Genomic DNA, 22,872 nt, shown 5'->3' on the forward strand with positions numbered 1-22,872 from the left:
AATAAACACCAGAATGACAGCTTTGGATCTTCCTAGACTCCGGTTCCTCTGAGGGTCCGGCTCCAGCTCATGAGTTTAACACAGACTCTTTGATTCCAGCTTAAATCCTCTCCAACTTCCTCAGGGCTCCTATACTCACAGTAGGAACCAGCAGGAACACCGGCAGGGGGTTTATGGCAGCGTTCCAGGCGCCTGCGCCGGGTTAAACCTCTCCAAACGAGGCACCCTGTGCGGTTCCCCGATGCTCCGGATCATCTCTGCAGGAAGAGAAGGACCTCTGGCAGGTCCAGGGTAGAAACGACTGCATCTATCTGCTCCGTACTTTGGAGCTCGGGCTGAAACACCTGTTCACCGGCGAGCGCATCGGCACGCACACACACTCTCACACACTCGGACACACACAGGGAGCCGAGAGAGATGGAGGAGGGGCGGCGGAGTGAGAAGGCTGCCAACAAAAGGGGGCAGAGAGAGGGGAGGCGAGATCAGCGATGCTCCAGTGGAGGGAGAGGATGCTGCAGCAGCAGAGACACATGAGGGAAAAACAGAAGCAGCTCGAAGCAGCAGAAACACTGAAAACCAGGGGCGGTTCTAGACAGGGGCCAACGGGGGCCAGTGTCCCTGTAGTTCCTGTTATGAAGACATACTCAAAGAAATTCTACTGATAATCTGAGCTGGAACAGACCGGTTACTGATTCATCCTCTGCATCTATTTCAGTTATTTTCTTTACAAATTCTGTTTTACTAATTATTTAAAAACAGTAAGATGATAGCTTCAGTGGGAATGAGATAAGATCCCAGTTTTCATCTGATAAATGTTTAAAAAAAAAATTTTTTACAGCTGAATTTATTAGTTTTTCTTGAGTTCTAATTCATATTTTATAGAACATGGTAGTTTTATCTTATCATGTCAAAAATCTTAAATGTCAAAAGGTCAAAAATATGTAAAATTCCTAAATTATAGATTTGTATATTGACCTAATTAGACATAGAATTTTAGTTAAACCTAATTGATTAGAATTTATACTTCATTCTAATATATATTTGAATCCTTTGTCCTGTTTTTTTATTTCATGCTTTCTGCTCCCCTATCAAAACATGCCGGCCCCCCTGCTGGTCCCCTTCTTGGCCATTTGGTCTAGAACCGCCACTGCTGAAAACTCAGAGGCTTGAAGTGAGTTTGGTTCTTCTTTCTCTTTTCTTTTTTCTGTCAGTATCGACCCCAAAGGTCCAAACCTTCGAACAATAAAATGAAAGGTGATGAAGGAAATCCCACAGATCGGTTTTTTCACAAAATCTTTGAAAATCAGAAGTTAAATTTCTAATCCAGGAAAGTTCCTGCGTAAATTCTCATTCATCCAGGGAACCGGATTTCCACTCAGCCGGTTATGATAAACATGGCCGATTGTACTGCATGAAAAAATGAAAAATAACTAAAAATCGTACCACTTGTCAGCATTTTGCCCGCAGACAGAAACAGGTTTGGATGAAGATTCAGGAGATAAATCTGAACAGAGGAGCAGCGTGGAGCCGTCCTGCTCCGACCTCTCAGCCTTCCTGGGAATGTTTGTTCTGAAGTTCTTTGGGAAAGAAGAACCAGTGGAACCTGCTTTCATATGAATTACTACTGGAGCTCTGAGGTCTCAGTCTTACTGCAGACATGAAGTCCTCAACCAGAGTCGGACATTTCCTGAACGTAACGGAAAACATCTGATTTCACTGAATATTGCATCAAAGTGTCGCTAAACAACATTTTAGCTCAGGAGCTCCATCAGGCTTCTCTGTTTCTTTTATTTATCACCATATTATGGAATACCGTTTCCACCACTCTGTTAAAAATAAATAAATAAATAAATAATATCATTATTTTCAGTTGCTATCTCAAAATAATGAGATAGTATCTCCAGAATGGTAGAGGAAAACCAACTGGACATTGTGCTGGTGGACAAAAAGCAGAGGAAGATCCAAAGAATATCACTAAATGTCTGAACCTAGTTTTCACTTTCTGAATATTTAGGAATACATTTAGACATCAGGAATTGGAACCAAAACATAATCAGAAGAATTCAAGATAAATGTGTTTCTGTTCAGAAAATGGCTTTTTCATTAAAATAAACGCGGTTTAGCTCTCTTAATGCAGCAAAAATTAATCTTAGATAACCATAAAACTTACAGTAGTTTTAGACATGAGGAAAGATATTATGCTGCAAATGTTTTATTTATAAAATCAATAATAAAAGTTCTTTATGAAGGCAGGAAATTAACAGAAAACTAATCAGATTAATGAGAGTAAAACATGAGGAACAGAAACGTCGTTTCAACAGAGATGGATGAAAATCAAATAAAGAGACAACCTAAGAAAATAAGTTAGAAATAGATTTATGATGTTAGAGATAATCCAGCCAAACAGTGAAAGAGAACAGGGCCTGTTCTCTGCTTTGGGCCCCTGACTGACTTAGTCCATCAGTGGAGTAAAAGCATTGGTTTGCATGTTCCTCCAGCTCTAAAGCTGAAAGACTGACGAAGTGACAGAAGGTCAGTTAACGGCCGCTTTGAGCAGGACATTTAGCTGGACCAGAACCCTGCAGGCAGCTTTAACTTCCCTCACATAAGGCCAGGTTGGGTAGAGGGGGGCTGGATGTTTGGGTTTATGGGGTCCCCCTTAAAGGGGTCAACCCATCCTCCTCCAGGGTCTGGAAATGGCTGCCCTTTGTCCCCGTTTATGAGTCCAGTCCAGACAAAGGCCTGGAAGCTGGACGGGAGCCTGTCCTTCTTATCGGCTGCTGCACCTGCTTCATGTGAGGGAAGACGGAAGCAGGACCGTCCTTTGGCCTTAGATGGGGGGCTAACAGAGGTAGCAGCAGGAGAAGCAAAGTGGAAGATGGTTTAATCATGTAAGTCCTTCATAAATGAAGGACTACCCCCCCACAGACATGGGATTTAAAGGACAAGTCGCTCATATTCAGAATCCAATCTTCTGAAAGTCCTTTGAATATGAAATGATTCCATCCTGTTCAATAAATGATCAGTGTTTTTAATTCAGAGTAATTTCCATGTGAATGTGCTTTACTGGAGGCATCCATGTTTGTCAAAGAACACTACTGCCACCTACTGGTTAGTGACATTGTCATGGTGCGGTATCGGCTGTTGATCAAGTCCCAGTGCTGTATCTGGTGTTTGTCACAACGCGCTATTATCCAAGTCATCTTGAAAACATTCTTCTTCCAAATGTCGGCTACATATTACGGGTTTTTTCTCTGGCCAGAAGTTCGATGGCAAATCCTCCCTCTTCAAGTTGGCGATCCAACGACCAACCCGTCCGTGGAGGATCAGGAATCAGAAAGGTGGAATAACTTTTTTTCCACTTTTACCCGATGTATTCCAGCATCCAGCTGCCATGCACGTGGGCATTGTCAGTTTCACTATAGCTCTGGTGAATTTCAATGGTGAAGTCCTCTGGAAATCTTCAATAATTGTTGTTGATTGCAGATGTGTCTAGTAGTTCCCATTGATTTAGCTTGGAAAGCGGGGAGAATGGCGCTAGGCTTACCGCACCGTGACGTCACTGCTGGAAGATGGCAGGAGGGAGGGGCTACTATATTTGGGCAAAAATGGCCGCTCCCAGACTCAGAGATCGCAACGAAAATTAATTAAATCGCGAACATATTGGTTTTAGATATAAATAATGATCCATTGATTATTCTTTGCAGACCAGACTTTTTCTTTAAAGCCAAAGCATCTGATATTTCATCAGTAACTAGAATGATGCAGCATAAGGTGAAGCTACATGAAGTTCCTATCTTTACTGTTACTAAATTTAAACCACTCAAAGTTTTATGAAACTAAATCAAAGCTCGTCAAACCGACACACGGAAGCCCACAATCCTAGCTAGTTCCTGATAGGCCATCTTGCAGTGTTGTGGAATAACATAGCACAGACCACGCTTCAACATTAAGACCTGGTTATCCTCCTGTGTGTCACAGTGAGCTTGTCGCAGATATTTTGGATTTAAGCCCAATATTGAATTATGTTATTCCACGCCACAACGCCAGAGGGCCAATCAGGAACTAGCTGTGGGTCTAGATACGGTCGAGGCGGTGAGGGAGTGGGGGCAAGCTGTTGTGCGACAACGGAGGGACATGAGGGCCAAAAAGATGGGAGATCCAGGTGGAAAAAGGCTCCCAGCGTTGTCACGCACCTCGCTCTGCTAGCTGCTCCATCTTCTCCAGTCGTTTTCCACAATGGCGGTCAGACTAACAAAACAAGCCGGTGAGGAACCAAACAGAAAATACGCATAGTGTAGAGCGGATGTAGATTTGACCAATCAGAGGCCTCCTGTCTTTGGTCACCTACAATTCTGGAGAGGTGCAGCAGAGTGTCTACAGAAGGGGCGGGGCTTATCTGCTTTAACTGCAACACAAACGCAGAGGACCTGGTTCCAGAGCATAAAACAGCCTTCAGGCATAAGTCAAAAATATCTGCGAGAAGCTGACTGCGACACACTGTGGGAGGATACACACGCTCTGAGTTCTTCATTCATTTCCTTTGTTTCTGGAAACTTCCTGTGTGGATTTCAGCAACATGACATTTTAAATCCACTGACAATCATCTGCTAAAAGGCTCCCAAAGTCAAGTTTAAATCAAACATGTTTTTTTTAACATAACAGATTCTTTAATTTAATAAATTATTAATTTAATAATGCTTGGAATTTTTGGCAAAAAGCATTTTTTTCTTAATTTCTCCTGATAAAAATAAAAGGACTAAACACACAGCTCTGAGGAACTCCAACATATAAAGTCCATACTGTCAAACCTATTAATCATAAACACTGACTTATTTTAAAATGCAACAAAAGGTGGAATTTCTTATAAACTCTGTTATCAAAGAAAGGAATTAATCAATTAACACCCAACGCCCCCCCCCCCCCCCCCCACAAATTTGGGCTCTAAAGGTGATATCTGGAGCCTATAGATCAGCCTCACCTCAGAGCTTCAAAGTGGACCTCTGCTCTCCAGCCTGGTCCCACAGAGAATGGTTTAATCCATTATGGAGCAGAAAGATCTTTAGCACATCTGCACTAAAGCAATAAACCAAAGACATCTTCAGAAGCTGCCGGTCTGCATCTGGACAGAGAAGCTTCAGGGGAAAGCTCCCAGTGGGGGACTTAATGGACTGGTGACCTCCGATGGAGGATTTCACACGGTCCCATCGTTTTTATCGATTAATAATCGAGTGTTTTAAACGATTGTCCTTTCTGTGGTCTGTCTGAAAATGTGTTCCACGTTTTTATAGAAAGAACAAGACTAAATCACAGACACCCTCACCTGGACTGGAAACACCACCTCACTGGTCCAAAGGGCCCAGAAGCGCTTGGACTTCCTGCGGAGGATGAGGAGAGCCCACCTGCCCAGTTTAACTACAGTTTAACAAGCTCCTCATTTAATGATTTTTAACTGACATTTGTTTTACATCAATAATTGATTCTATTGTTTGAATTGGGTAAATAAAGTTTAATTAAAATCTTAAATCGAACTCAGAGCTTCAGAGAAATGTGAATCTCTGGGCAGGAATGATGCTCGAATGGAAAACAGTGTTTCAAATAGTTAAATCTTTTAATGGTTGCCTATTAAAAAAATAAATAAATCTGAATATTCTTTATTTCTGTGTAATTAGGGTTAGGGTTCCTTGCTCCACACTGTGTGCAGAATTATTGGGCAAGTTGTATTTGGATTATTTTCATTATTGTTTTCTAAATCAACCCAAAATACTCATTAATATCAAAGTTTCATATTTTTGGATTAGATTTGGCCGTTTTATGAGGATGTCTGTGTGAGCAGGTAAATATTACTGTGCAGAATTATAAGGCAATGTAATAAAATACAAATATATCACCATCTCACTTGTTCATTTTCACCAGGTAAACCAATAGAACTCAAAATTCAGAAAAAAACATTTGCAACGTTCAAAAAAACTAAACACATCAGTGACCAATCTATCCTCCTTTCTCCACCATGACGCTCTAAATCCTTCCATCCATAGATTCCGTCAGAGTCTTGATCTGTGTGCGATCCTCATGGCGTGCAGCAGCCTCCACAGCCTCCCTGTTTTCCCTCCCTGTAGATCTCACCTTTCATGAAGGACCACAGGTTCTCCATGGGGTTCAGATCAGGTGACCAAGGCGGCCGTGTCATTATTTCCTCCTTTTAGCCTTTTTCTGGCCGCCATGCTGTGGTGTATTCTGATGCGTGTGACGGAGCGTCGTCCTGCAGGAATATCAGGTGTTTCTGGAATGATGGCGTCTTCTTCTTGTTCCGCTGTTTGAAGAAGGTGTCTTCCAGAAACTGGCAGTAGGTCTGGGAGTTGATCTTGACTCCATCATCAACCCAAAAAGGTCCCACAGGCTCATCTTTGATGATAGCAGCCCATAGCATTACCCCACCTCCACCTTGCTGGCGTCTGAGTGGATAAGGAACTTGCTGCCCTTTACTGATCCAGCCTGGTGCCCATCCATCCATCTGGCCCATCTAGACTCTCTCTCATTCCATCAGACCCAAACACCTTGGAGGAATCAGTCTGCAGAGATTTCTTGGCCCAATCTTGACGTTTTGTCTCGTGCGTCTCGTTCAAATGTGGCCTTTTTTCAGCTTTCCTTACCTCGGCCAGGTCCCTGAGGGTTGAGCCAGACATGTTGCAGCTCTGAAATATGGAACAACTGGTGGCTAATGGCTTCCTGGCAGCTTCACGCTTCATCCTTCTCAATTCATGGGGAGTTATTATGTGTCTTCTTTTTCAACACGCTTCTTGCGCCCCTGTTGGCTATTTGCCAGGAACCGCTTGATTGTGCGATGATCGCGCTTCAAAAGCTTGGTTATTTCCAAACTGCTGCTCCTCTGAAAGACATCTCACAATTTTTGACTTTACATATAATACTTAAGCACACCTTATATAGGGTGTGATGTCATTAGGCCACACCCCTTCTCATTACAGAGATGCTCACCACCTGTTTTACTTAATTGGTAGTTGGCTTCCAAGCCTATACAGCCTGGAGTAGAACAACATGTATGAAAAGGAGGATTTGGTTGAAATACTCGTTTGCCTAATAATTCTGCACACAGTGGAAAGGCTACATCCCAGCTGCGTTTTACTGTCACCCGGTTCATTTCCCCTGACCGTCCTGAATCAGCGCAGAGTGTCGTTACGGGGAAAACTACCACCCTCGCTGACCTGCATAACCTCAAACAGCCTCCTCCTCATTCTGCTCCTCTGTTATCGTTCAAATGCTCCTTTTTATTTGACCAAGCAGTTTGGGAATTTAATGGTTACTCAACATTCTTCATCCATACTGTGATTGAAATGGAGTTCTTTCTGTTAAACTGCCAGACCGTAGTAGCCATGTTAGCTCAGCCATGACTTTGTCCAAATACGTCGTCGCCTTTTCTTTTCAGAGCTTTCAGCACAAAATAGCAGAAATTGCCACCGCTGCAAAAAAATTTAAATCTAAATAAGTATTTTTTTCTTAAAATAAGTAAATTTTTTCTTGAATTGAGGAGGTAAGTGAGACACTTTGCCAACGGAGCAAAACAATTTAAAATAAGAAAAAAATAACTGCATTGTCTTATTTCAAGTACATATTATCTAATTATCTTATTGTAAGAGTAAAAATACTCATTCCATTGGGAAATGATCTTTTTTACCTGCTCAAATTAAGAGTAAAGTTCACTTAATTCAAGACTTTTTGTACTTATTACTAGATCGTTTTTGCAGTGAAGGGAGCGCGTTTTACTCTAGTGAGCTTCAGATTCCTCTTCTACTCGTCTGGCTTCCGGAGAGACGAGTCCGAGTGGCGCCATCTCACTGCCAGGGGCGGAGCTAGATGGGGGGCCATGGCCACTCTTAGCCAATCATTGGCCACCCCTACCATTTTTTCCCTCTAAAACAGACGGTGGCAGTAGTAATACTCTGAAGTTTGTTAAAACTTATTGAAAATTTTATTTTTCTATATATAAATAACAACTTGGCAACAGAAACACTGTGATGAATTAATCACATAAATTTACAAACATCAAAGATGATCGATACACAGGGGCGGATCTATAGGGGTGGCTACGGGAGCAATTGACTCCCCCGAAATCTGATTGGCTACCCCAACTGCCACCCCAGCTGATTGACGGCACCGCTAAAACAGTTGCACGTCTGAAGTCTTTGACTGCGATGTTCTTCCTGTACAGTAGATGGCGCAATGCAGCATGCGCTATGCAGCCCCTTTCCAGTCGTGAATCTAGGGTGAAAGAAGAAGAACTAAAGCGGCTGTGGAGCCACCGAGTGCAACAAGCATAACATTAGTTAACAAACAACATTCTTTGGGAAAAGGCTGTGCGCTCTCGAGATGGATTTTATTCTCGTTTGGACCGACTGACTTATATCGGTGAGTAGGTTGCACAACCACAGATTATATTCATAAAAGAAGCTCAATAACTAAGAGTTTGATAAGTTCAGTCAATGAGGATCATCCTCTGTTCAATTGATGTCCGTTTCATAAATCAGAATGTTAAGGACAAGCCCTTGCTTTTCACGAAGGGCCGCTAGAAGCTAGTCTGGCTGTAAACAGACAGGTGCAGGTGGGTGATATTGATGCGTTTCAGTGTCAATTTCTGTGATTTCATGCCCACATCTGCTAAAAATACTGCTGACGAGAACAGAAACTATTTCATTTTTTTTAATGTCCGTGTCTAGAACCTTCTGAATTATGAAACCAGCAATATCTTTGATCAGAACCGTTTGCCCATGTCATGAAAGGCATTACTAGTCGTAGATAATTCACGACCGATGTAGTTAGCCAGTAAAGTTATGGCAGGCTGAAACCTTAATTGAATGGATAGATTGCAGTCACTAGACATGTATTATTGTTGTGTTCTGATATTTCTAGGCTGTAAAAATGTAGTCTGTATTCATTAATTTCCTTGTGCATCATTTTGGACACGAAATGTTGCATTTTGCTTTGATAAGTAACAAAACGTTTTTTTCCCGGTTGACAATGAAAAGACAGGGAGGCACGATTTATAACTACTTTAAGAGAAACAGATCAGGCTTAGAACAGATCAGCAGCCCCGGCAGCCCTCATCCTGGGACTAGTCAGGAAAGTCCGGCAGAATCCAGCCTGTCATCATCGCCAGGTTTGAACATACAGAAGCAGTCACATGTTCAGTTATTTTAAATTATATTTAACATTATTTCAGATGTTCAGTTCAGTCATTTTAAGTTATGTTAAACATTATTATCAATGTTGGTTATTGTTGTATGTTCAGTTTTAGACAATGGTTGTTGATTTTGATCATACTATTAAATAAATATTTTTCTACTATGTAGGTGTGAGAGTGGACCGAGACGATGACAGGTCCCAACCTGGAACCATTACCGAGGAGTGTCAGGCACAACACAGCCCACCATCATCAGGTCAGAGCAAGTCAGACATGCCAAGTTCAGTCAGTACATTAACATTATTTATTTATATTATTTTCATTGTTATTATTGTTTCACAATATAGTTCCTTCTGAGGAAGGCTCTGAGGCTTCTGAGCAGGACGACGACCCAGACCCAGAGCAACCAGAGCCTGAAGATGTGCTTCCCTGATTGTAGTAGGGAAAACAGTTTGTGTGCTGGGTGAGTGGGATCTTTGATCTGTGTTTCTGTTATCAGAGAGTTGAAGAATGTACCATATTCATTTTGTGCATAAATAAACTACAAATTGTACTCAAAATTGCAACTTTTGTCTGCTTAGTATGTGGCTACTTAAATATGATTGCAAATTACTGCTTACAAGGTTTATATAAGAAAGGTCAATAAGCCTTAATTAACTTGTAAATTATGCACCAAAGATAACCACAGACTAGTTGGCTTTCATCTGTAGCCCCTGGAAGTTTGATGTTGAAAGAAGTGGGTGTGTGGGTGTGTGTGTGTGTGTGTGTACATATAGAGTATAACACAAGAATGATAAGTCATTACTCATGACATGTCAAAGAAGAACATAAGACAGGACCAACATCTGTAAGTCCATGTAGAAATAAATGATAGTGAATAATAATTTAAACGTGACATGAACAGGTATACAGCACTCGATTGCTTACAGACGGTTGGTGTTTTCTGCTGCGACATTAACGCTAGTGCATAAACTTTGCTATTTTTAAGTATAAACCATTGCCCCCCTAAAATACACTCGGCCACCCCCTTGCTACCCCAAGGATAAAAGTCTAGATCCGCCACTGTCGATACAGAATTCCTGCTCTTTTCAGAACTAAATTTTTAATTATTTGGGGTAAAGATAAAATGATATGCCTCTGCAAGTCATCTAGGAGTCTTCAGTGAAATCATGGATTAATAACTACTTTGATAATTACTTAAAAATTCCTTAATTGTGGATATTAGTAGATTTAAATACTATTTTTTTTGCAGAATGAGTATTGATAAAAGTAGGTAATGACAATGTAAAACGTGTTCGCCCCAGAACTCAAACATGAAAGAATTTTTTTCCACTGTATGTTTTAATATATATTTCTAGTTGTTAGCAAAGGCTGCAGGAAAGTATAGTTTCTCTTGTTTTTAAAATTTGAAATTATGAATGTTGTGCTCATTCCTGTTGAAACAGTGTAGATTGACCCTGAGGTTCTGGTGCCTTTCGGCCACCCCTCAATGTACATTGGTTATTAACTGGCCACCCCTATTAGGATTTTCTGGCTCCACCTCTGCTCAGCTGAGTCCCACCTGGTTTTTAGACGTAGAGTGTGAGCAGGTAGATCGCATCAGAGCGTCGGGACGCACAGCGTGAGAACAAACATGGTGAGCTGGGAACTTTTAAACTCTGCGCTTTCGTCATACAGCTGCGTGCAACGATTGAAAATATTGTACAGCGTACGCCCGGCTTTAGGTGAGTCATAACTGAAGCAGCTGAACCAGTAGAGCTGGAACATCATCGTAGATTTACAGTGAAGGTTCATGGACGGTTGATGATGGACGCCATCATCACGCTGCTTTCATTTTGTCGGCGTCTCCTTGTTCCTCTCAGTTCCAAACCTTCACTAGAAAAACGCTCCGGAAATAAGTAGAAATGTCTTAAAATAAGTGTATTTATCCTTAATTTGAGCAGGTAAATGAGATAGTTTGCCAATGGAATGAGTATATTTACTCTTAAAATGAGATAATTAGATAATGCACTTGTAGTAAGACAATGCAATTCTGTTTTCTTATTTTAGGTGTAAATTGCCTTGTTCTATTGGCAAAATGTGTCTTTTACCTCATCAATCCAATAACAAATGCAGTTATTTTGAGAAAAAATTACTTATCTATTTTTTCCAGTGTTTTGCTTTCTGCTTGGGCTGAATTTCTGCAACAGGATGAAAGGATGAGGAGAAACTGGTTTTATGAGGAAGAATCAGGGATCCTGAGGATCCTCCCTCTCACACGGTTCTGCTCTTAAATCTGGAACCTTCCCTGTTTTGTTTTCTCTCCAGCTGGAAGAGCGAAGCCACCAGACAATAATTTGTTTTGACATCTCAAATGTGAAACAATGGAGCATCCTGCTCAGCTGCAGCTAGCGGCTCATTGGCTGCAGCGTTTTGTTTCCATGGTGCCCAAAGCAACAGGTGAGGAGGGAGCAGAAACGCTTAAACAGCCTTTCATAAATGTTTACTGATGTTTTCAGGGATTTTTCTGCATCCCTGATTTTACAGAGAACAAACCCACAGGAAGAAACGTTTCAATGATCTCTTCAGTGGAAACATGACTCTGTGATCCTAAGGGGGAATATTGTTTTTATGAAAACATGAATCCTGCTCTTAGAGCAAAGCATTAACACCTAATTAACATGTTTTATGTCTTCTGCTGCTGAAGAGTTCTGCGGATGATTGAAGGTGACGGAAAAACCAAAGCGACTGAGAAGAGGATGAATTTATTGGTGCATTTGCTGACCAAATAAAAACATTTAAAATAAAAAAGTGTTTTTAAGCTGACAGCTCTGAGACCTTCTGAAAACACGAGCTGTTCTTTAGACTTAGGAGGAGGTCAACTCAGCAGCTGTTAGGTTTATTTATTAATTTATCCACTTCAGTGCGACGACTGTTATGAGAAAAGCTTCCAGAGTTTGATCTTTGGAACCAGACATTGGTTCCAGAGGATGGTAAGACATCAGCAATGACTGTTACGGTCCATCAGTCTGGAAATATCACGATCTTGGTGCTGATGGCCGGATTGAGCGCTCATTTCTTTCACCTGCCTATGCTGCTGAAGGTTCGCAGTCATCCAGGTCAGAGTCCTTCCAAAAAAGTTAAAAAAACGATCCAGTGGACTTTGTTTCCAAGTTTGAAGACGTTTCTGTTCCATCCAGGAAGCTTTTATAGCGTGGACCAGAACACCTCGCCTGCTCAGCCAGGCAAACAATTCCCTTTAACAACCCCCCTTTCAGAGACAATACCAATAATGGGTTTTACAGGCTATCAAAGAACCCAAACGACCCCCGATTTGCATGTTTTCTAAACTAAAACCAGGCTTTGTTGGGCTGCTGGATAAAGCCTAGAACTAAACGCTATTTCTGACATTTGGAATTGAAAAAGCTTCCTGGATGGAAGAGAAACGTCTTCAAACTTGGAAACAAAGAACAGTGGATTGCTTTTTAACTTTTTTGGAATTCACCTGTCTAACTCTGTTCTTCATCACAGCTCATCGGATCCACCTGCTCCTGCTTCTATTTAAACTCCTTGGTCCCAGCCATCAGTGCCAGATTATTCTTGAGCCTTTGGCGTTCTCTAGCGTTCCTGTAGTGTTCTGATTGCCTGATCCTGTCTCATTAGTCTGCCTGGCCTGTCTTTGGACTGCTGTTGGATTCTTCTGTGGGCTGAACCTGGATCTGCCAGTTTGTCCGGCTACCGCAGCTTCCTTCTGCAGACCAATGTTTATATTTACTAGATTACCCGCCTTAATGCTGACTGGAAGTGAAGACAGAAGATAAGAACACTGGTTCCTGAAATGCATGAGGATTTCATCATTGTAGCGTCCTGAGAACACCGCTGGTGATCCAGTTAGTGCGTTAGTCACCGTGTGCTTGCAGGTCGTTCTGACGCTGAAGCTCTGCAGCGGCACCAACACACAATGACTAAGAGGATGAGTCGCCGCTCTTCAGCTCCTCTCGTCTGTTCGTTTGATCCGATCAGCCTCTCTCATAGTCACGACTCTGTAGTTCAGCTGGGAACATGCAGCTTCAATGGAGTGAGAGTGTGTGTGTGGGGGGTGGGAGTTTACGAGTGAGTGGGAGTTTTCCTGGGTGGGAGGGTGACAGCGAGGAAATGACTCGCATCAATCACAGAGACGCTGCATCTTTGGCTTCCTGACGCTGCGAGCTGCAGGAATCTGGAACGCATCAACATTTGATGAAGAGGAGAGAATCTATTAGAACGACAACGATGAAGATGATAACGATGATGATGCAAACTCCCAGCAGTCTTTGCTCTGATCCAATTAGAAACATGGGGCTCTTGGCTCCTCCTGAGGAACATCTCTTTCACAAAGTCCTGAGATCTGCAGACTTCCACACCTGCTTCAGGTTCAGCTCCACCTCTGTTTGTCCGTCTCACAGGTACTTAGAAAGACTGGAGCTGGAGGTTTTAATGCAGGTTCAGGTTTTCAATCCAATATCAATCCAGTTTATTTGTAGACATGAGGCCTTTATAGAGATAATTCAACCAAAGAAAACCTACAAAAAACGCAACGTTTTTATACATTCTTTATACATCGTCCTCCTCATTCTGCTTTGATAAGATTTGTTTTTCTTTTGTCCTGTTGGAGACCATAAAGTTCAGGAAGCATAAATCCAGCAGATGAAGAAGATCTTCGCTAAAAGTTTCAGCCTCAACGTCATTGCAAAAAAAATTGACTTCTAAATAAGTCTTTTTTTTTAAATAAGTGCATTTGTTCTTGAATTAAGGAGGTTCACTGAACAAAGTGTAACGTGTCACTGAAAACTGGATAAAATTATTGATTTGATTGTGTAAATCATTCTTTTTGGATTTTGAGACATCAAGTTTTATTTAACCTGAACTAAATACACGTAAAAAGGACCAAAGTTTTTGATTTCTCTCAATATGTAGATATTTATTCTATTCTATGCAGTTTATTTCTATAGCGCCAATTCACATCATGTCATCTCAGGTCACTTTCCAGTTCACCAGATCATCCAGTCAGATTGATTCAAAGTTTTCTATCCAAGGAAAACCAGCTGATTGCATCGACTCATTGACTCTTCAGCAATCCCTCACACTAAGCATGCTTGTAGCGACAGTGGAGAGGAAAAACTCCCTTTGAACAGGAAGAAACCTCCAGCAGAACCAGGCTCAGTGTGAGCGGCCATCTGCTGAGGCCCACTGGGGTTCAAGGAGACATTTTCGTCGTCTTTACATCCTGGGTGGATTTCACCCATAAGTTAATGCAAGTAGCAAAGCAGTTGCATATAATCACTGTTATAGCTGGCTTGTTAACTAGTTAATGTTAGCTATCTGATGTCTGAGAGGGTTTACGCATTTACTGATAAAGCTATGACCATGAATCGCTAACGTTAGCTAGCCAAAAGCACTCGCTTGTTGAAGTTTGGAGTTTTTTCCCCCCCGAGTTAAATACTAAATACCCGGTGCAGGTACCAGATCTTCTTGGGGCCCCGCCCCTTCTTATGACGTCATCATATGGCAACTCCATTCGGACAAACTGGGTTGCACCTGTTTCCTAAGGATCAAATCTCTTCTGGAATCTCAACAAATTATACCAATATTTGCTATTATCTTACATTTCATCTGTGATCTAAAGCAGCTGAAAGTAGAAAACAATCATTAAAGTTTTGAAGGTAAATCCTGCTCTAAAACAGACTGAGCTCTGCTTTTTAACAAGTTGATAAAAAGTCTCAGCTTATTTTTATTCTTTTTATTAAGATCTGAGGGCAGAGGTCAAATGGGACGTCTTCAAAAAATGACTTTGGTAGAGATTTTAGACAAAGAAAACAATTACTTTACTTTTTGAAAACTAACGGTTGTTGTTGACACAAAGTTAAAAGTAGCATAGCTTAATGTGGCTAACTGACCGAGCTAAAAGAGGCTAACCTGTTAGCTACAGCTAGCCGCAGCGCTACCCAGCTCTTTATATCACGGTCTAACAGTTACTTTGTTCACCAGAAACAGATTTTTTTTAGTTTTGTTATCAATCAGGTGAAATTTCATTGGTCATTATACACGCTAATGGACGCTGGGGGATGTTATTATCGTTGTCTATGCAACCACTATGTTGCCCAGACAACAACATCATGTGGCAACGTTCAGCCAATCATGTGGCGTGACGTCACTGGCAGCTGGAGCCTCCATGTTATAAAGAGCAGGAGGGCTGTTAGCGACGGATGCTAGGTTTGGTTATATTTAAATTAATAAAAACATGAATTCATGTTAATTTAGTTAAAAGTAAGAACATTAGGTTGGTTCAGTTTCAATATATTAGTTTGGTTCAACTGAAATGTTCAGAAAATCCTTTGGAACTGAGCAAAGATTTGAAGTTGGGTCAAGTTCAGTATTATTGTTTACATCAACGTAAAATAATCAGGTCATAAGTGATTAAATTCAGATTCTGTAAAGTCAAATATTTTTATTTGAGGTTATATTTTTTATAGTGCAAGTAAGACTCTCTGCCAATAGAACAAGACAATCTACATTTAAAATAAGAAAAAAATTATTGCATTGTCTTATTTCAAGTGCATATTATCCAATTATGTTATTTTAAGATAATATTCTAAAAATACATTTTGAGAACCTTTAAGTTGACTTAAAAGAAATGAGTTTGAAACCTTTTTAAAGATCCATAAAAAACAATCTGCGGTATAAGGTGATCCTCAGAGCTTCAAACTCGGACGGCTTCAGTTTGAAAGCAGGTCTGAGGTGGAATCCCGTTTTAAGACACGTCTACGAATCCAGCGCCTGCAGCTGCTTTGGATCTTAGCGGGTGTTTGAAGTGAGCCTGAAACACAGCAGAGCGCTGAGCTAGAGAGGACAAACAGCCTGCAGAGCCCTGCAAACGTGTCACATCATCACTCATCTTCACTGTGACTGTAAGAAACACGACTTAAGTGACAAAATTAACACGTTTGAACAGATTCCCTGCAGCTGACATGGAAAAAAAAAAAAACCAGCCTTTAGAAGCTGATATTGAAAGTTGTTTTTCAGAACATATTGAAGGTAGTGAGGCCCAGAAAGATTAATAGATGCTTTAAAGGATAAACCTTTAGACACAAGCATGCCCCTGTCATGTTTCTAACGATTCTGCTGTGAGAAACAACCTGAAGCAGCAGCCTTGGTTTGAAGACGTGCAGCAGCCTGAGATGAGTGAAGAGGAGAGGAAGAGAGGGAGGGGAGAAGGAGCTCTGCAGAGAGAGAACGGCGCTTTAATGAAGGCGTGACTCAAAACTTCAGTCACGACTGATGCTGCTCATTGTTTCCCGCTGCGCTCTCACCCCTGCCAGGTGTGTGTGAGCTCGCTTCAGGCTTTCTGCGAATGCCCTCACACACCTTTCACACTTCCTGAACTGATTTACCTTCAACAAAAGCAAGGACGCCCATTCACCTCACAAACCCGCCGCCATCCGACTGGCTGAGATAAAAGGAGCTGAGTTTATTTAAAGCCTTATGGATAAAAGAGCGACACTAAAAAACTAAATTTAATCCCAGGAGTGATTCATGCAGGAATAAAATGAATTATGACTGATTCTGAAAGAAAACATTCACCTGCAGACCGTCTGGATGTGTCTCACTACTTCAGCTGCTGGTTTTCTTATCTAAACTGGTTTGTTTCCATTAAAGGAATGCAGGCGGAGGATGGTCAGCAGGTGGCGCTATATTTTGGCAGAGTTTTATACTTTCTATAGACACTGATCTCTATTTATTCACTGGATTGCTGACTAGCCGAAAAAAGTGAACCCTCTGGCTGCCATCTTGGTACTCCCCACTCCCACAGAGACAGGCAGTAAAAATGCCTCCTCTGCAGCATTTAGCTGCTAAAACCAGCAGTTTTCTGTCTGCAGGAAAAGCATTTGTTGTTTTTCTCATTTGAAAAAGCAATGTGCTGAAATATATATATATATATGTGTGTGAGTGTACAGTAATTTTCGGACTATACGCCGCAGGTTTTTTATGTTTAATTACCGTATGGTTTGTGCACAGAGAGGATTGTCGGGAAAGAGGCAACTGATTTGGGGAAGCTCCTGTTTATTAACATTTCAGTACAACTGAATTGAGACAATTCTTCCTGCTGGCGTCTCCAACGTCTCACCATTGACTCGTTGATTCCAAGGTTACGTGCAGCGGTTCTATTTCCTTCGTTTACTGTCAAATTGGCTGCCTCTAACTGCATCATATGCATTTCAACATTTGTTTTCCAGAATGAGGGAGTCACACAAACTGTCTTGGGCTCGCAATGTCCGTCTGCTTCCGGCAGAGATGGCAAAAGTACTTGAGTAAAAGTACAGATACTTGTGTTAAAAAATACTCTGGTAAAAGTGGAAGTACTGATTAAACTTCTTTACTCAAGTAAAAGTAACAAAGTACAGGCTTGTAAATTTACTTAAAGTATAAAAGTAAAAGTAGAAACCACTTTTTTCATGCCGTTGCCTACATTTTAAATGGATGTCTGCCAATAGGACTAGATCTCCGTTGTGTTCATTTTCAATCATCTCGTCGTCCATGCTACTATGCTAACGCCACCGCCACCAAGCTGCAATGATTTGCCGCCAATGAATACCGCCGAATCTGTCGATTCATCTTGTAGTGGTGCGTCAAATGCAACGTAGATTCCCATCCAATTAGATTGAATTTGGTATTGATGACGTGAAAAATAATAACGGTAACTCCATCGAAATGATTCAAAACTAAAGTAACGAGCCAATTTTTTTAAATGTAAGGAGTAGAAAGTACAGATATTTGTGTAAAAATGTAAGTAGTAGAAGTAAAAAGTCGCCATAAAAATAAGTAGTAAAGTAAAGTAGCAGGGAAAAAAATCAGTTGTTGTGGAGAATTGTGTGGGTATGGCGAGTGGGAAAGAACAGGAGTTGGAAGACACGCCAGCAGCACTTTCTACACTCACCGGCCACTTTATTAGGTACACCTGTCCAACTGCTCGTTAACACTTAATTTCTAAGCAGCCAATCACATGGCAGCAACTCAGTGCATTTAGGCATGTAGACATGGTCAAGACAATCTCCTGCAGTTCAAAGCGAGCATCAGTATGGGGAAGAAAGGTGATTTGAGTGACTTTGAACATGGCATGATTGTTGGTGCCAGAAGGGCTGGTCTGAGTATTTCAGAAACTGCTGATCTACTGGGATTTTCACGCACAACCATCTCTAGGGTTTACAGAGAATGGTCCGAAAAAGAAAAAACATCCAGTGAGCGGCAGTTCTGTGGGCGGAAATGCCTTGTTGATGCCAGAGGTCAGAGGAGAATGGCCAGACTGGTTGGAGCTGATAGAAGGGCAACAGTGACTCAAATAACCACCCGTTACAACCAAGGTGGGCAGAAGAGCATCTCTGAACGCACAGTACGTCGAACTTTGAGGCAGATGGGCTACAGCAGCAGAAGACCACACCGGGTGCCACTCCTTTCAGCTAAGAACAGGAAACTGAGGCTACAATTTGCACAAGCTCATGGAAATTGGACAATAGAAGATTGGAAAAACGTTGCCTGGTCTGATGAGTCTGGATTTCTGCTGCGACATTCGGATGGTAGGGTCAGAATTTGGCGTCTACAACATGAAAGCATGGATCCATCCTGCCTTGTATCATCGGTTCAGGCTGGTGGTGGTGGTGTCATGGTGTGGGGAATATTTTCTTGGCACTCTTTGGGCCCCTTGGTACCAATTGAGCATCGTTGCAACGCCACAGCCTACCTGAGTATTGTTGCTGACCATGTCCATCCCTTTATGACCACAATGTACCCAACTTCTGATGGCTACTTTCAGCAGGATAATGCGCCATGTCATAAAGCTGGAATCATCTCAGACTGGTTTCTTGAACATGACAATGAGTTCACTGTACTCAAATGGCCTCCACAGTCACCAGATCTCAATCCAATAGAGCATCTTTGGGATGTGGTGGAACGGGAGATTCGCATCATGGATGTGCAGCCGACAAATCTGCGGCAACTGTGCGATGCCATCATGTCAATATGGACCAAACTCCCTGAGGAATGCTTCCAGCACCTTGTTGAATCTATGCCATCAAGAATTGAGGCAGTTCTGAAGGCAAAAGGGGGTCCAACCCGTTACTAGCATGGGGTACCTAATAAAGTGGCCGGTGAGTGTAGGTCTGCTGTATGGGACCACTTTGCATTTAGAGTGACCTACGATGGCGGCGGAAAGAAAGCTGTGGATAAAAGTGCAACAGTGTGCAAGCATTGTGCAACACGTTTTGTTTATGCTAACAGCAACACGACCAACATGTCATGCTAACCCCGAAATCCCTCATACTCCGTCAGCGCTCCGCCCCGCTGCGCTCCAGACCGGCTGCTCAAAGCAAAGCCTACAGCCTCCACTGTGGCTCCCGTCCGCTCCGCTCTGAGTTCCTTGGAGATGGTAGAGGGCATGCGCCAGATGATTAAATTCAAAGCAGCAAAATAGCGGAAATGATCTCTGACTGTGGGAGGGTTTTGTTTCTATTTATGTTCAGGTGATTTTAGTTAGTTTGGAAATAGGGGTTATCTCTTTAGTGCCTATTCGATTGATTCATCTATTGTTGTTTAAAATTCATTAATTCATTCATTCATTGAACAAACAAACGGTAAAACTTCTGCTGCATCAGTGACTAAAGCATTACTTCACACTAACCCAAAGAATTAGGAAAAGGATTTGATTAGCATATAATTCTAAGAAGAAAAGAACAGAGCGAAGAGGAAAAATTCCTGACGGTCAGTCAGGTCCGGTCCGTCTGATTGGAGGAGCTTTAAATCCTCAATCATCTGCAGGTAATCCTGTGTAAACACACACTGCATCACTGGACCACACAGGAGACAGATGTGAACTCTCGGCGGTGTTCATCAGCTCCTCCAAACATGCCTTTTCTCCTTTCCTCCGTTTCCATGGTAACCAGTAGCCGGAGGCCATTATTCTTAATAGCTACCTCGGGCCCGTAAATGTCTGAGTGTGTGTGAGTTTTAAAGCACACGCTCCGACTCGACAAACCCCACGAGGTGAAGTTTGATGTGCTGCTCTCTCCGTGGAAACCGGCATTTATGGAATTACAGCGGAGCATCGGGCGAGTGGGAGCAGCAGGATGTTCTGCTTCTTCTCTCTCTACGTTAATCCCACCGTTTCAGCCCGCCGATCCCATTGGGTGCCGATCAGCTCCTGCACACTCACTGTGTTTTTTGGAAGGTTTTAATAGCAACATGACTCTCTGATGCCATAAAATCCATCCAATAGATGAGTGGAAATAACGATAGAGGGACCTGAAGACGCCCACACTTCTTTATTTTGCTGGATATTGAATAACTGGACCCGGTTCTGCAATCATGCAAAACATTCTGCCATAAGATCTAAGATAGAAATTAGCAGAGAGGTTCTGATAACAATATTAATTAATTTCACGACCATCATCAGTGGGAGCTTCTCTTTCCCGCCAAGGAGCATCAACACTGAGGACCTCATAGTGCTTATAAAACATGCTAAATAACAAATAAGGATGTAGTTCATGTAAAAAATGTATAAAAAACCTTCAGATCAAACACTAAAAAACGGATCTAGAAATAAGTGAACATTTCTAGAAATCTGCGTACTTGCCTGTAACTCAAGCAGTTCAATAAGAAGATTTTGCCCAGTTTTAAGATATACCAGATAATATACACATAAAAGAAGCTAATGGAGTAGATCTTCTTATTCTAAATATAAAACTACTTAATCTATTAAAAAATGCTTTTACTAACTGACTCAAATGAAAGGAAAAGAATTAATAAAAGGACGTACAATGTCTGGATGCTCATCCTGCAGTGACTGCAGGACGGTCATGCAGCGTATCCTGCCGTCTCTCTGGAACTCGTTCTCAAGATAAAGCAAATTATTGTTTAACATAAAAGTATATTTTTAATCCCACCAGAGAACCAGTAAGGACTGAAATAAACTAGAGAACCACACAGACTGATGAGGCTGATGTGTTACCTGAGGTAGAGAGCAGTGAATCACAGCAGCTGCACTGTCAGCGGCTAACTTAGCTGCAATCAGTTATTCTCCAACTTTTATTAGTGCAGCTCACAGCAGGACGTCATCTGCCCAGAATTTAGATTCTATTTTCATATTTCTTTGCACAAACATCTGGATGTTTCCCTTCATGTTCTGAAAGCTTGCTTGTCCAGAGTCCATCGTAACAAAACACTGAGAATCATTTTAAGGATAAATGTCCTAAATTTGATTCTTGTCTGTTTTTTAAACCGTAGTTTATGTGTTTCTATTTGTTTGTAGCTCAGAATTTTTTGGGGGATTTTTCATTTTCCATTAGAAAATAAACAGATCTAAATAAACTGAGATAATTGTTTATGAAATGAGACGATTTCTAAACGAACATCATAGAGATGAAGTCCAGAGTAGGTGAGACCAGTTTGACTCTTTTATTGCATTTATTGTTTTCCACCCAGTGCTTTTCTTCCAGGAAGATGCTGATTGTGTTTATTCTGTAGAGCAGATTCCCTCCTTCAGTGGTTATGATGAACCTACAGGGTTTTATAGATATAGAGGACAGAGACTGGGAGCTCCCTGACTGTGGATTCCTGAGTTGGTCATCTTAACTAGATTTACTGACTCTTTTTGGAAGTCTTGATAAAGATTCATTACCAAATCAAACTCATTGTTGCCCATTATTTTGGTTTGAGGCAGTGAAGACGGGAGGCAATAAGAACAGTGAAAATATTTTGTTTGTGGGCCGCTCCTAAAAAAAAAAAAAAACCAGCAGAGGAGAGCAGTTCAGTTTATTAAATCCGGACATATTGCTCCAGGGCTGCAGGAGGTTTTTCAGACAGTAAAATGAAAAAGAGTCAGAAAGAGGAAAACAGGATGAGAGGAGATGGGACTCACTTTTTCCTGCTGTCGTATCGCCCCTGTGTTCCCAGGCTCTGTGGAGGAAACAGGAGGAAGTCATCAGTACCTGCGCAGGATGACGACGAGCGGCCACAAACATTGACACAACGCACATGAAGAAAACAACATGAATGCATCTGGTGTGTTTAAGGTTGGAAGAACAGAGAAACATCTTTTTTTAAATCAAACCCAAAGCTGAACTCTCTCTGCTACAGTTCCTTCAATATGAGAGTTTTATGATTCTCCATCAGCTGGATTAAGCACAGAGAGAGAGATATCCTCAAAACAACAACTTACCAATGGTTCAGCCCTAAAAGAGCCCACAGTCAGTGAGTCAGTGAGTCAGTGAGTGAGTCAGTGAGTCAGTGAGTGAGTCAGTGAGTGAATGAGTCAGTGAGTCAGTGAGTGAGTGAGTGAGTCAGTGAGTGAGTGAGTGAGTGAGTCAGTGAGTGAGTGGGTGAGTCAGTGAGTGAGTGAGTCAGTTAGTGAATGAGTGAGTCAGTTAGTGAATGAGTGAGTCAGTGAGTGAGTGAGTCAGTTAGTGAGTGAGTCAGTTAGTGAGTGAGTCAGTTAGTGAGTGAGTCAGTTAGTGAATGAGTCAGTTAGTGAGTGAGTGAGTCAGTGAGTGAGTGAGTGAGTGAGTCGGTGAGTGAGTGAGTGAGTCAGTGAGTCAGTGAGTGAGTCAGTTAGTGAGTGAGTGAGTGAGTCACAGAGTGAGTGAGTGAGTCAGTGAGTGAGTCAGTGAGTG

At 41.8% G+C, this 22,872-nt stretch overlaps 1 protein-coding gene and 1 long non-coding RNA gene across 3 annotated transcripts in view; one reads left to right on the forward strand and one right to left on the reverse strand.

Annotated features, from left to right (window-relative positions):
* Positions 1-22,872, reverse strand: part of ankfn1 (ankyrin repeat and fibronectin type III domain containing 1) — a 140,425-nt gene that overhangs the window by 65,801 nt on the left and 51,752 nt on the right. Inside the window, exon 6 of one of the 2 annotated variants that reach the window (XM_038269697.1) lies at positions 22,122-22,159. In XM_038269697.1, coding sequence (XP_038125625.1) covers positions 22,122-22,159 — 38 coding nt within the window. Of the gene's footprint in view, positions 1-139; positions 505-22,121; positions 22,160-22,872 lie in introns of those variants that run through there. The other variant, XM_038269698.1, reaches the window with a different exon arrangement.
* On the forward strand, positions 8,266-9,653 carry LOC119772966. The gene is made up of 3 exons (XR_005279322.1): positions 8,266-8,424; positions 9,366-9,452; positions 9,544-9,653. It is a non-coding gene; the product is annotated as an uncharacterized LOC119772966 (long non-coding RNA).

Source organism: Cyprinodon tularosa, unplaced genomic scaffold, assembly GCF_016077235.1.
Source record: "Cyprinodon tularosa strain WSP-4 unplaced genomic scaffold, ASM1607723v1 ctg736, whole genome shotgun sequence".
In the NCBI taxonomy this organism is placed as follows: Eukaryota; Metazoa; Chordata; class Actinopteri; order Cyprinodontiformes; family Cyprinodontidae; genus Cyprinodon; species Cyprinodon tularosa.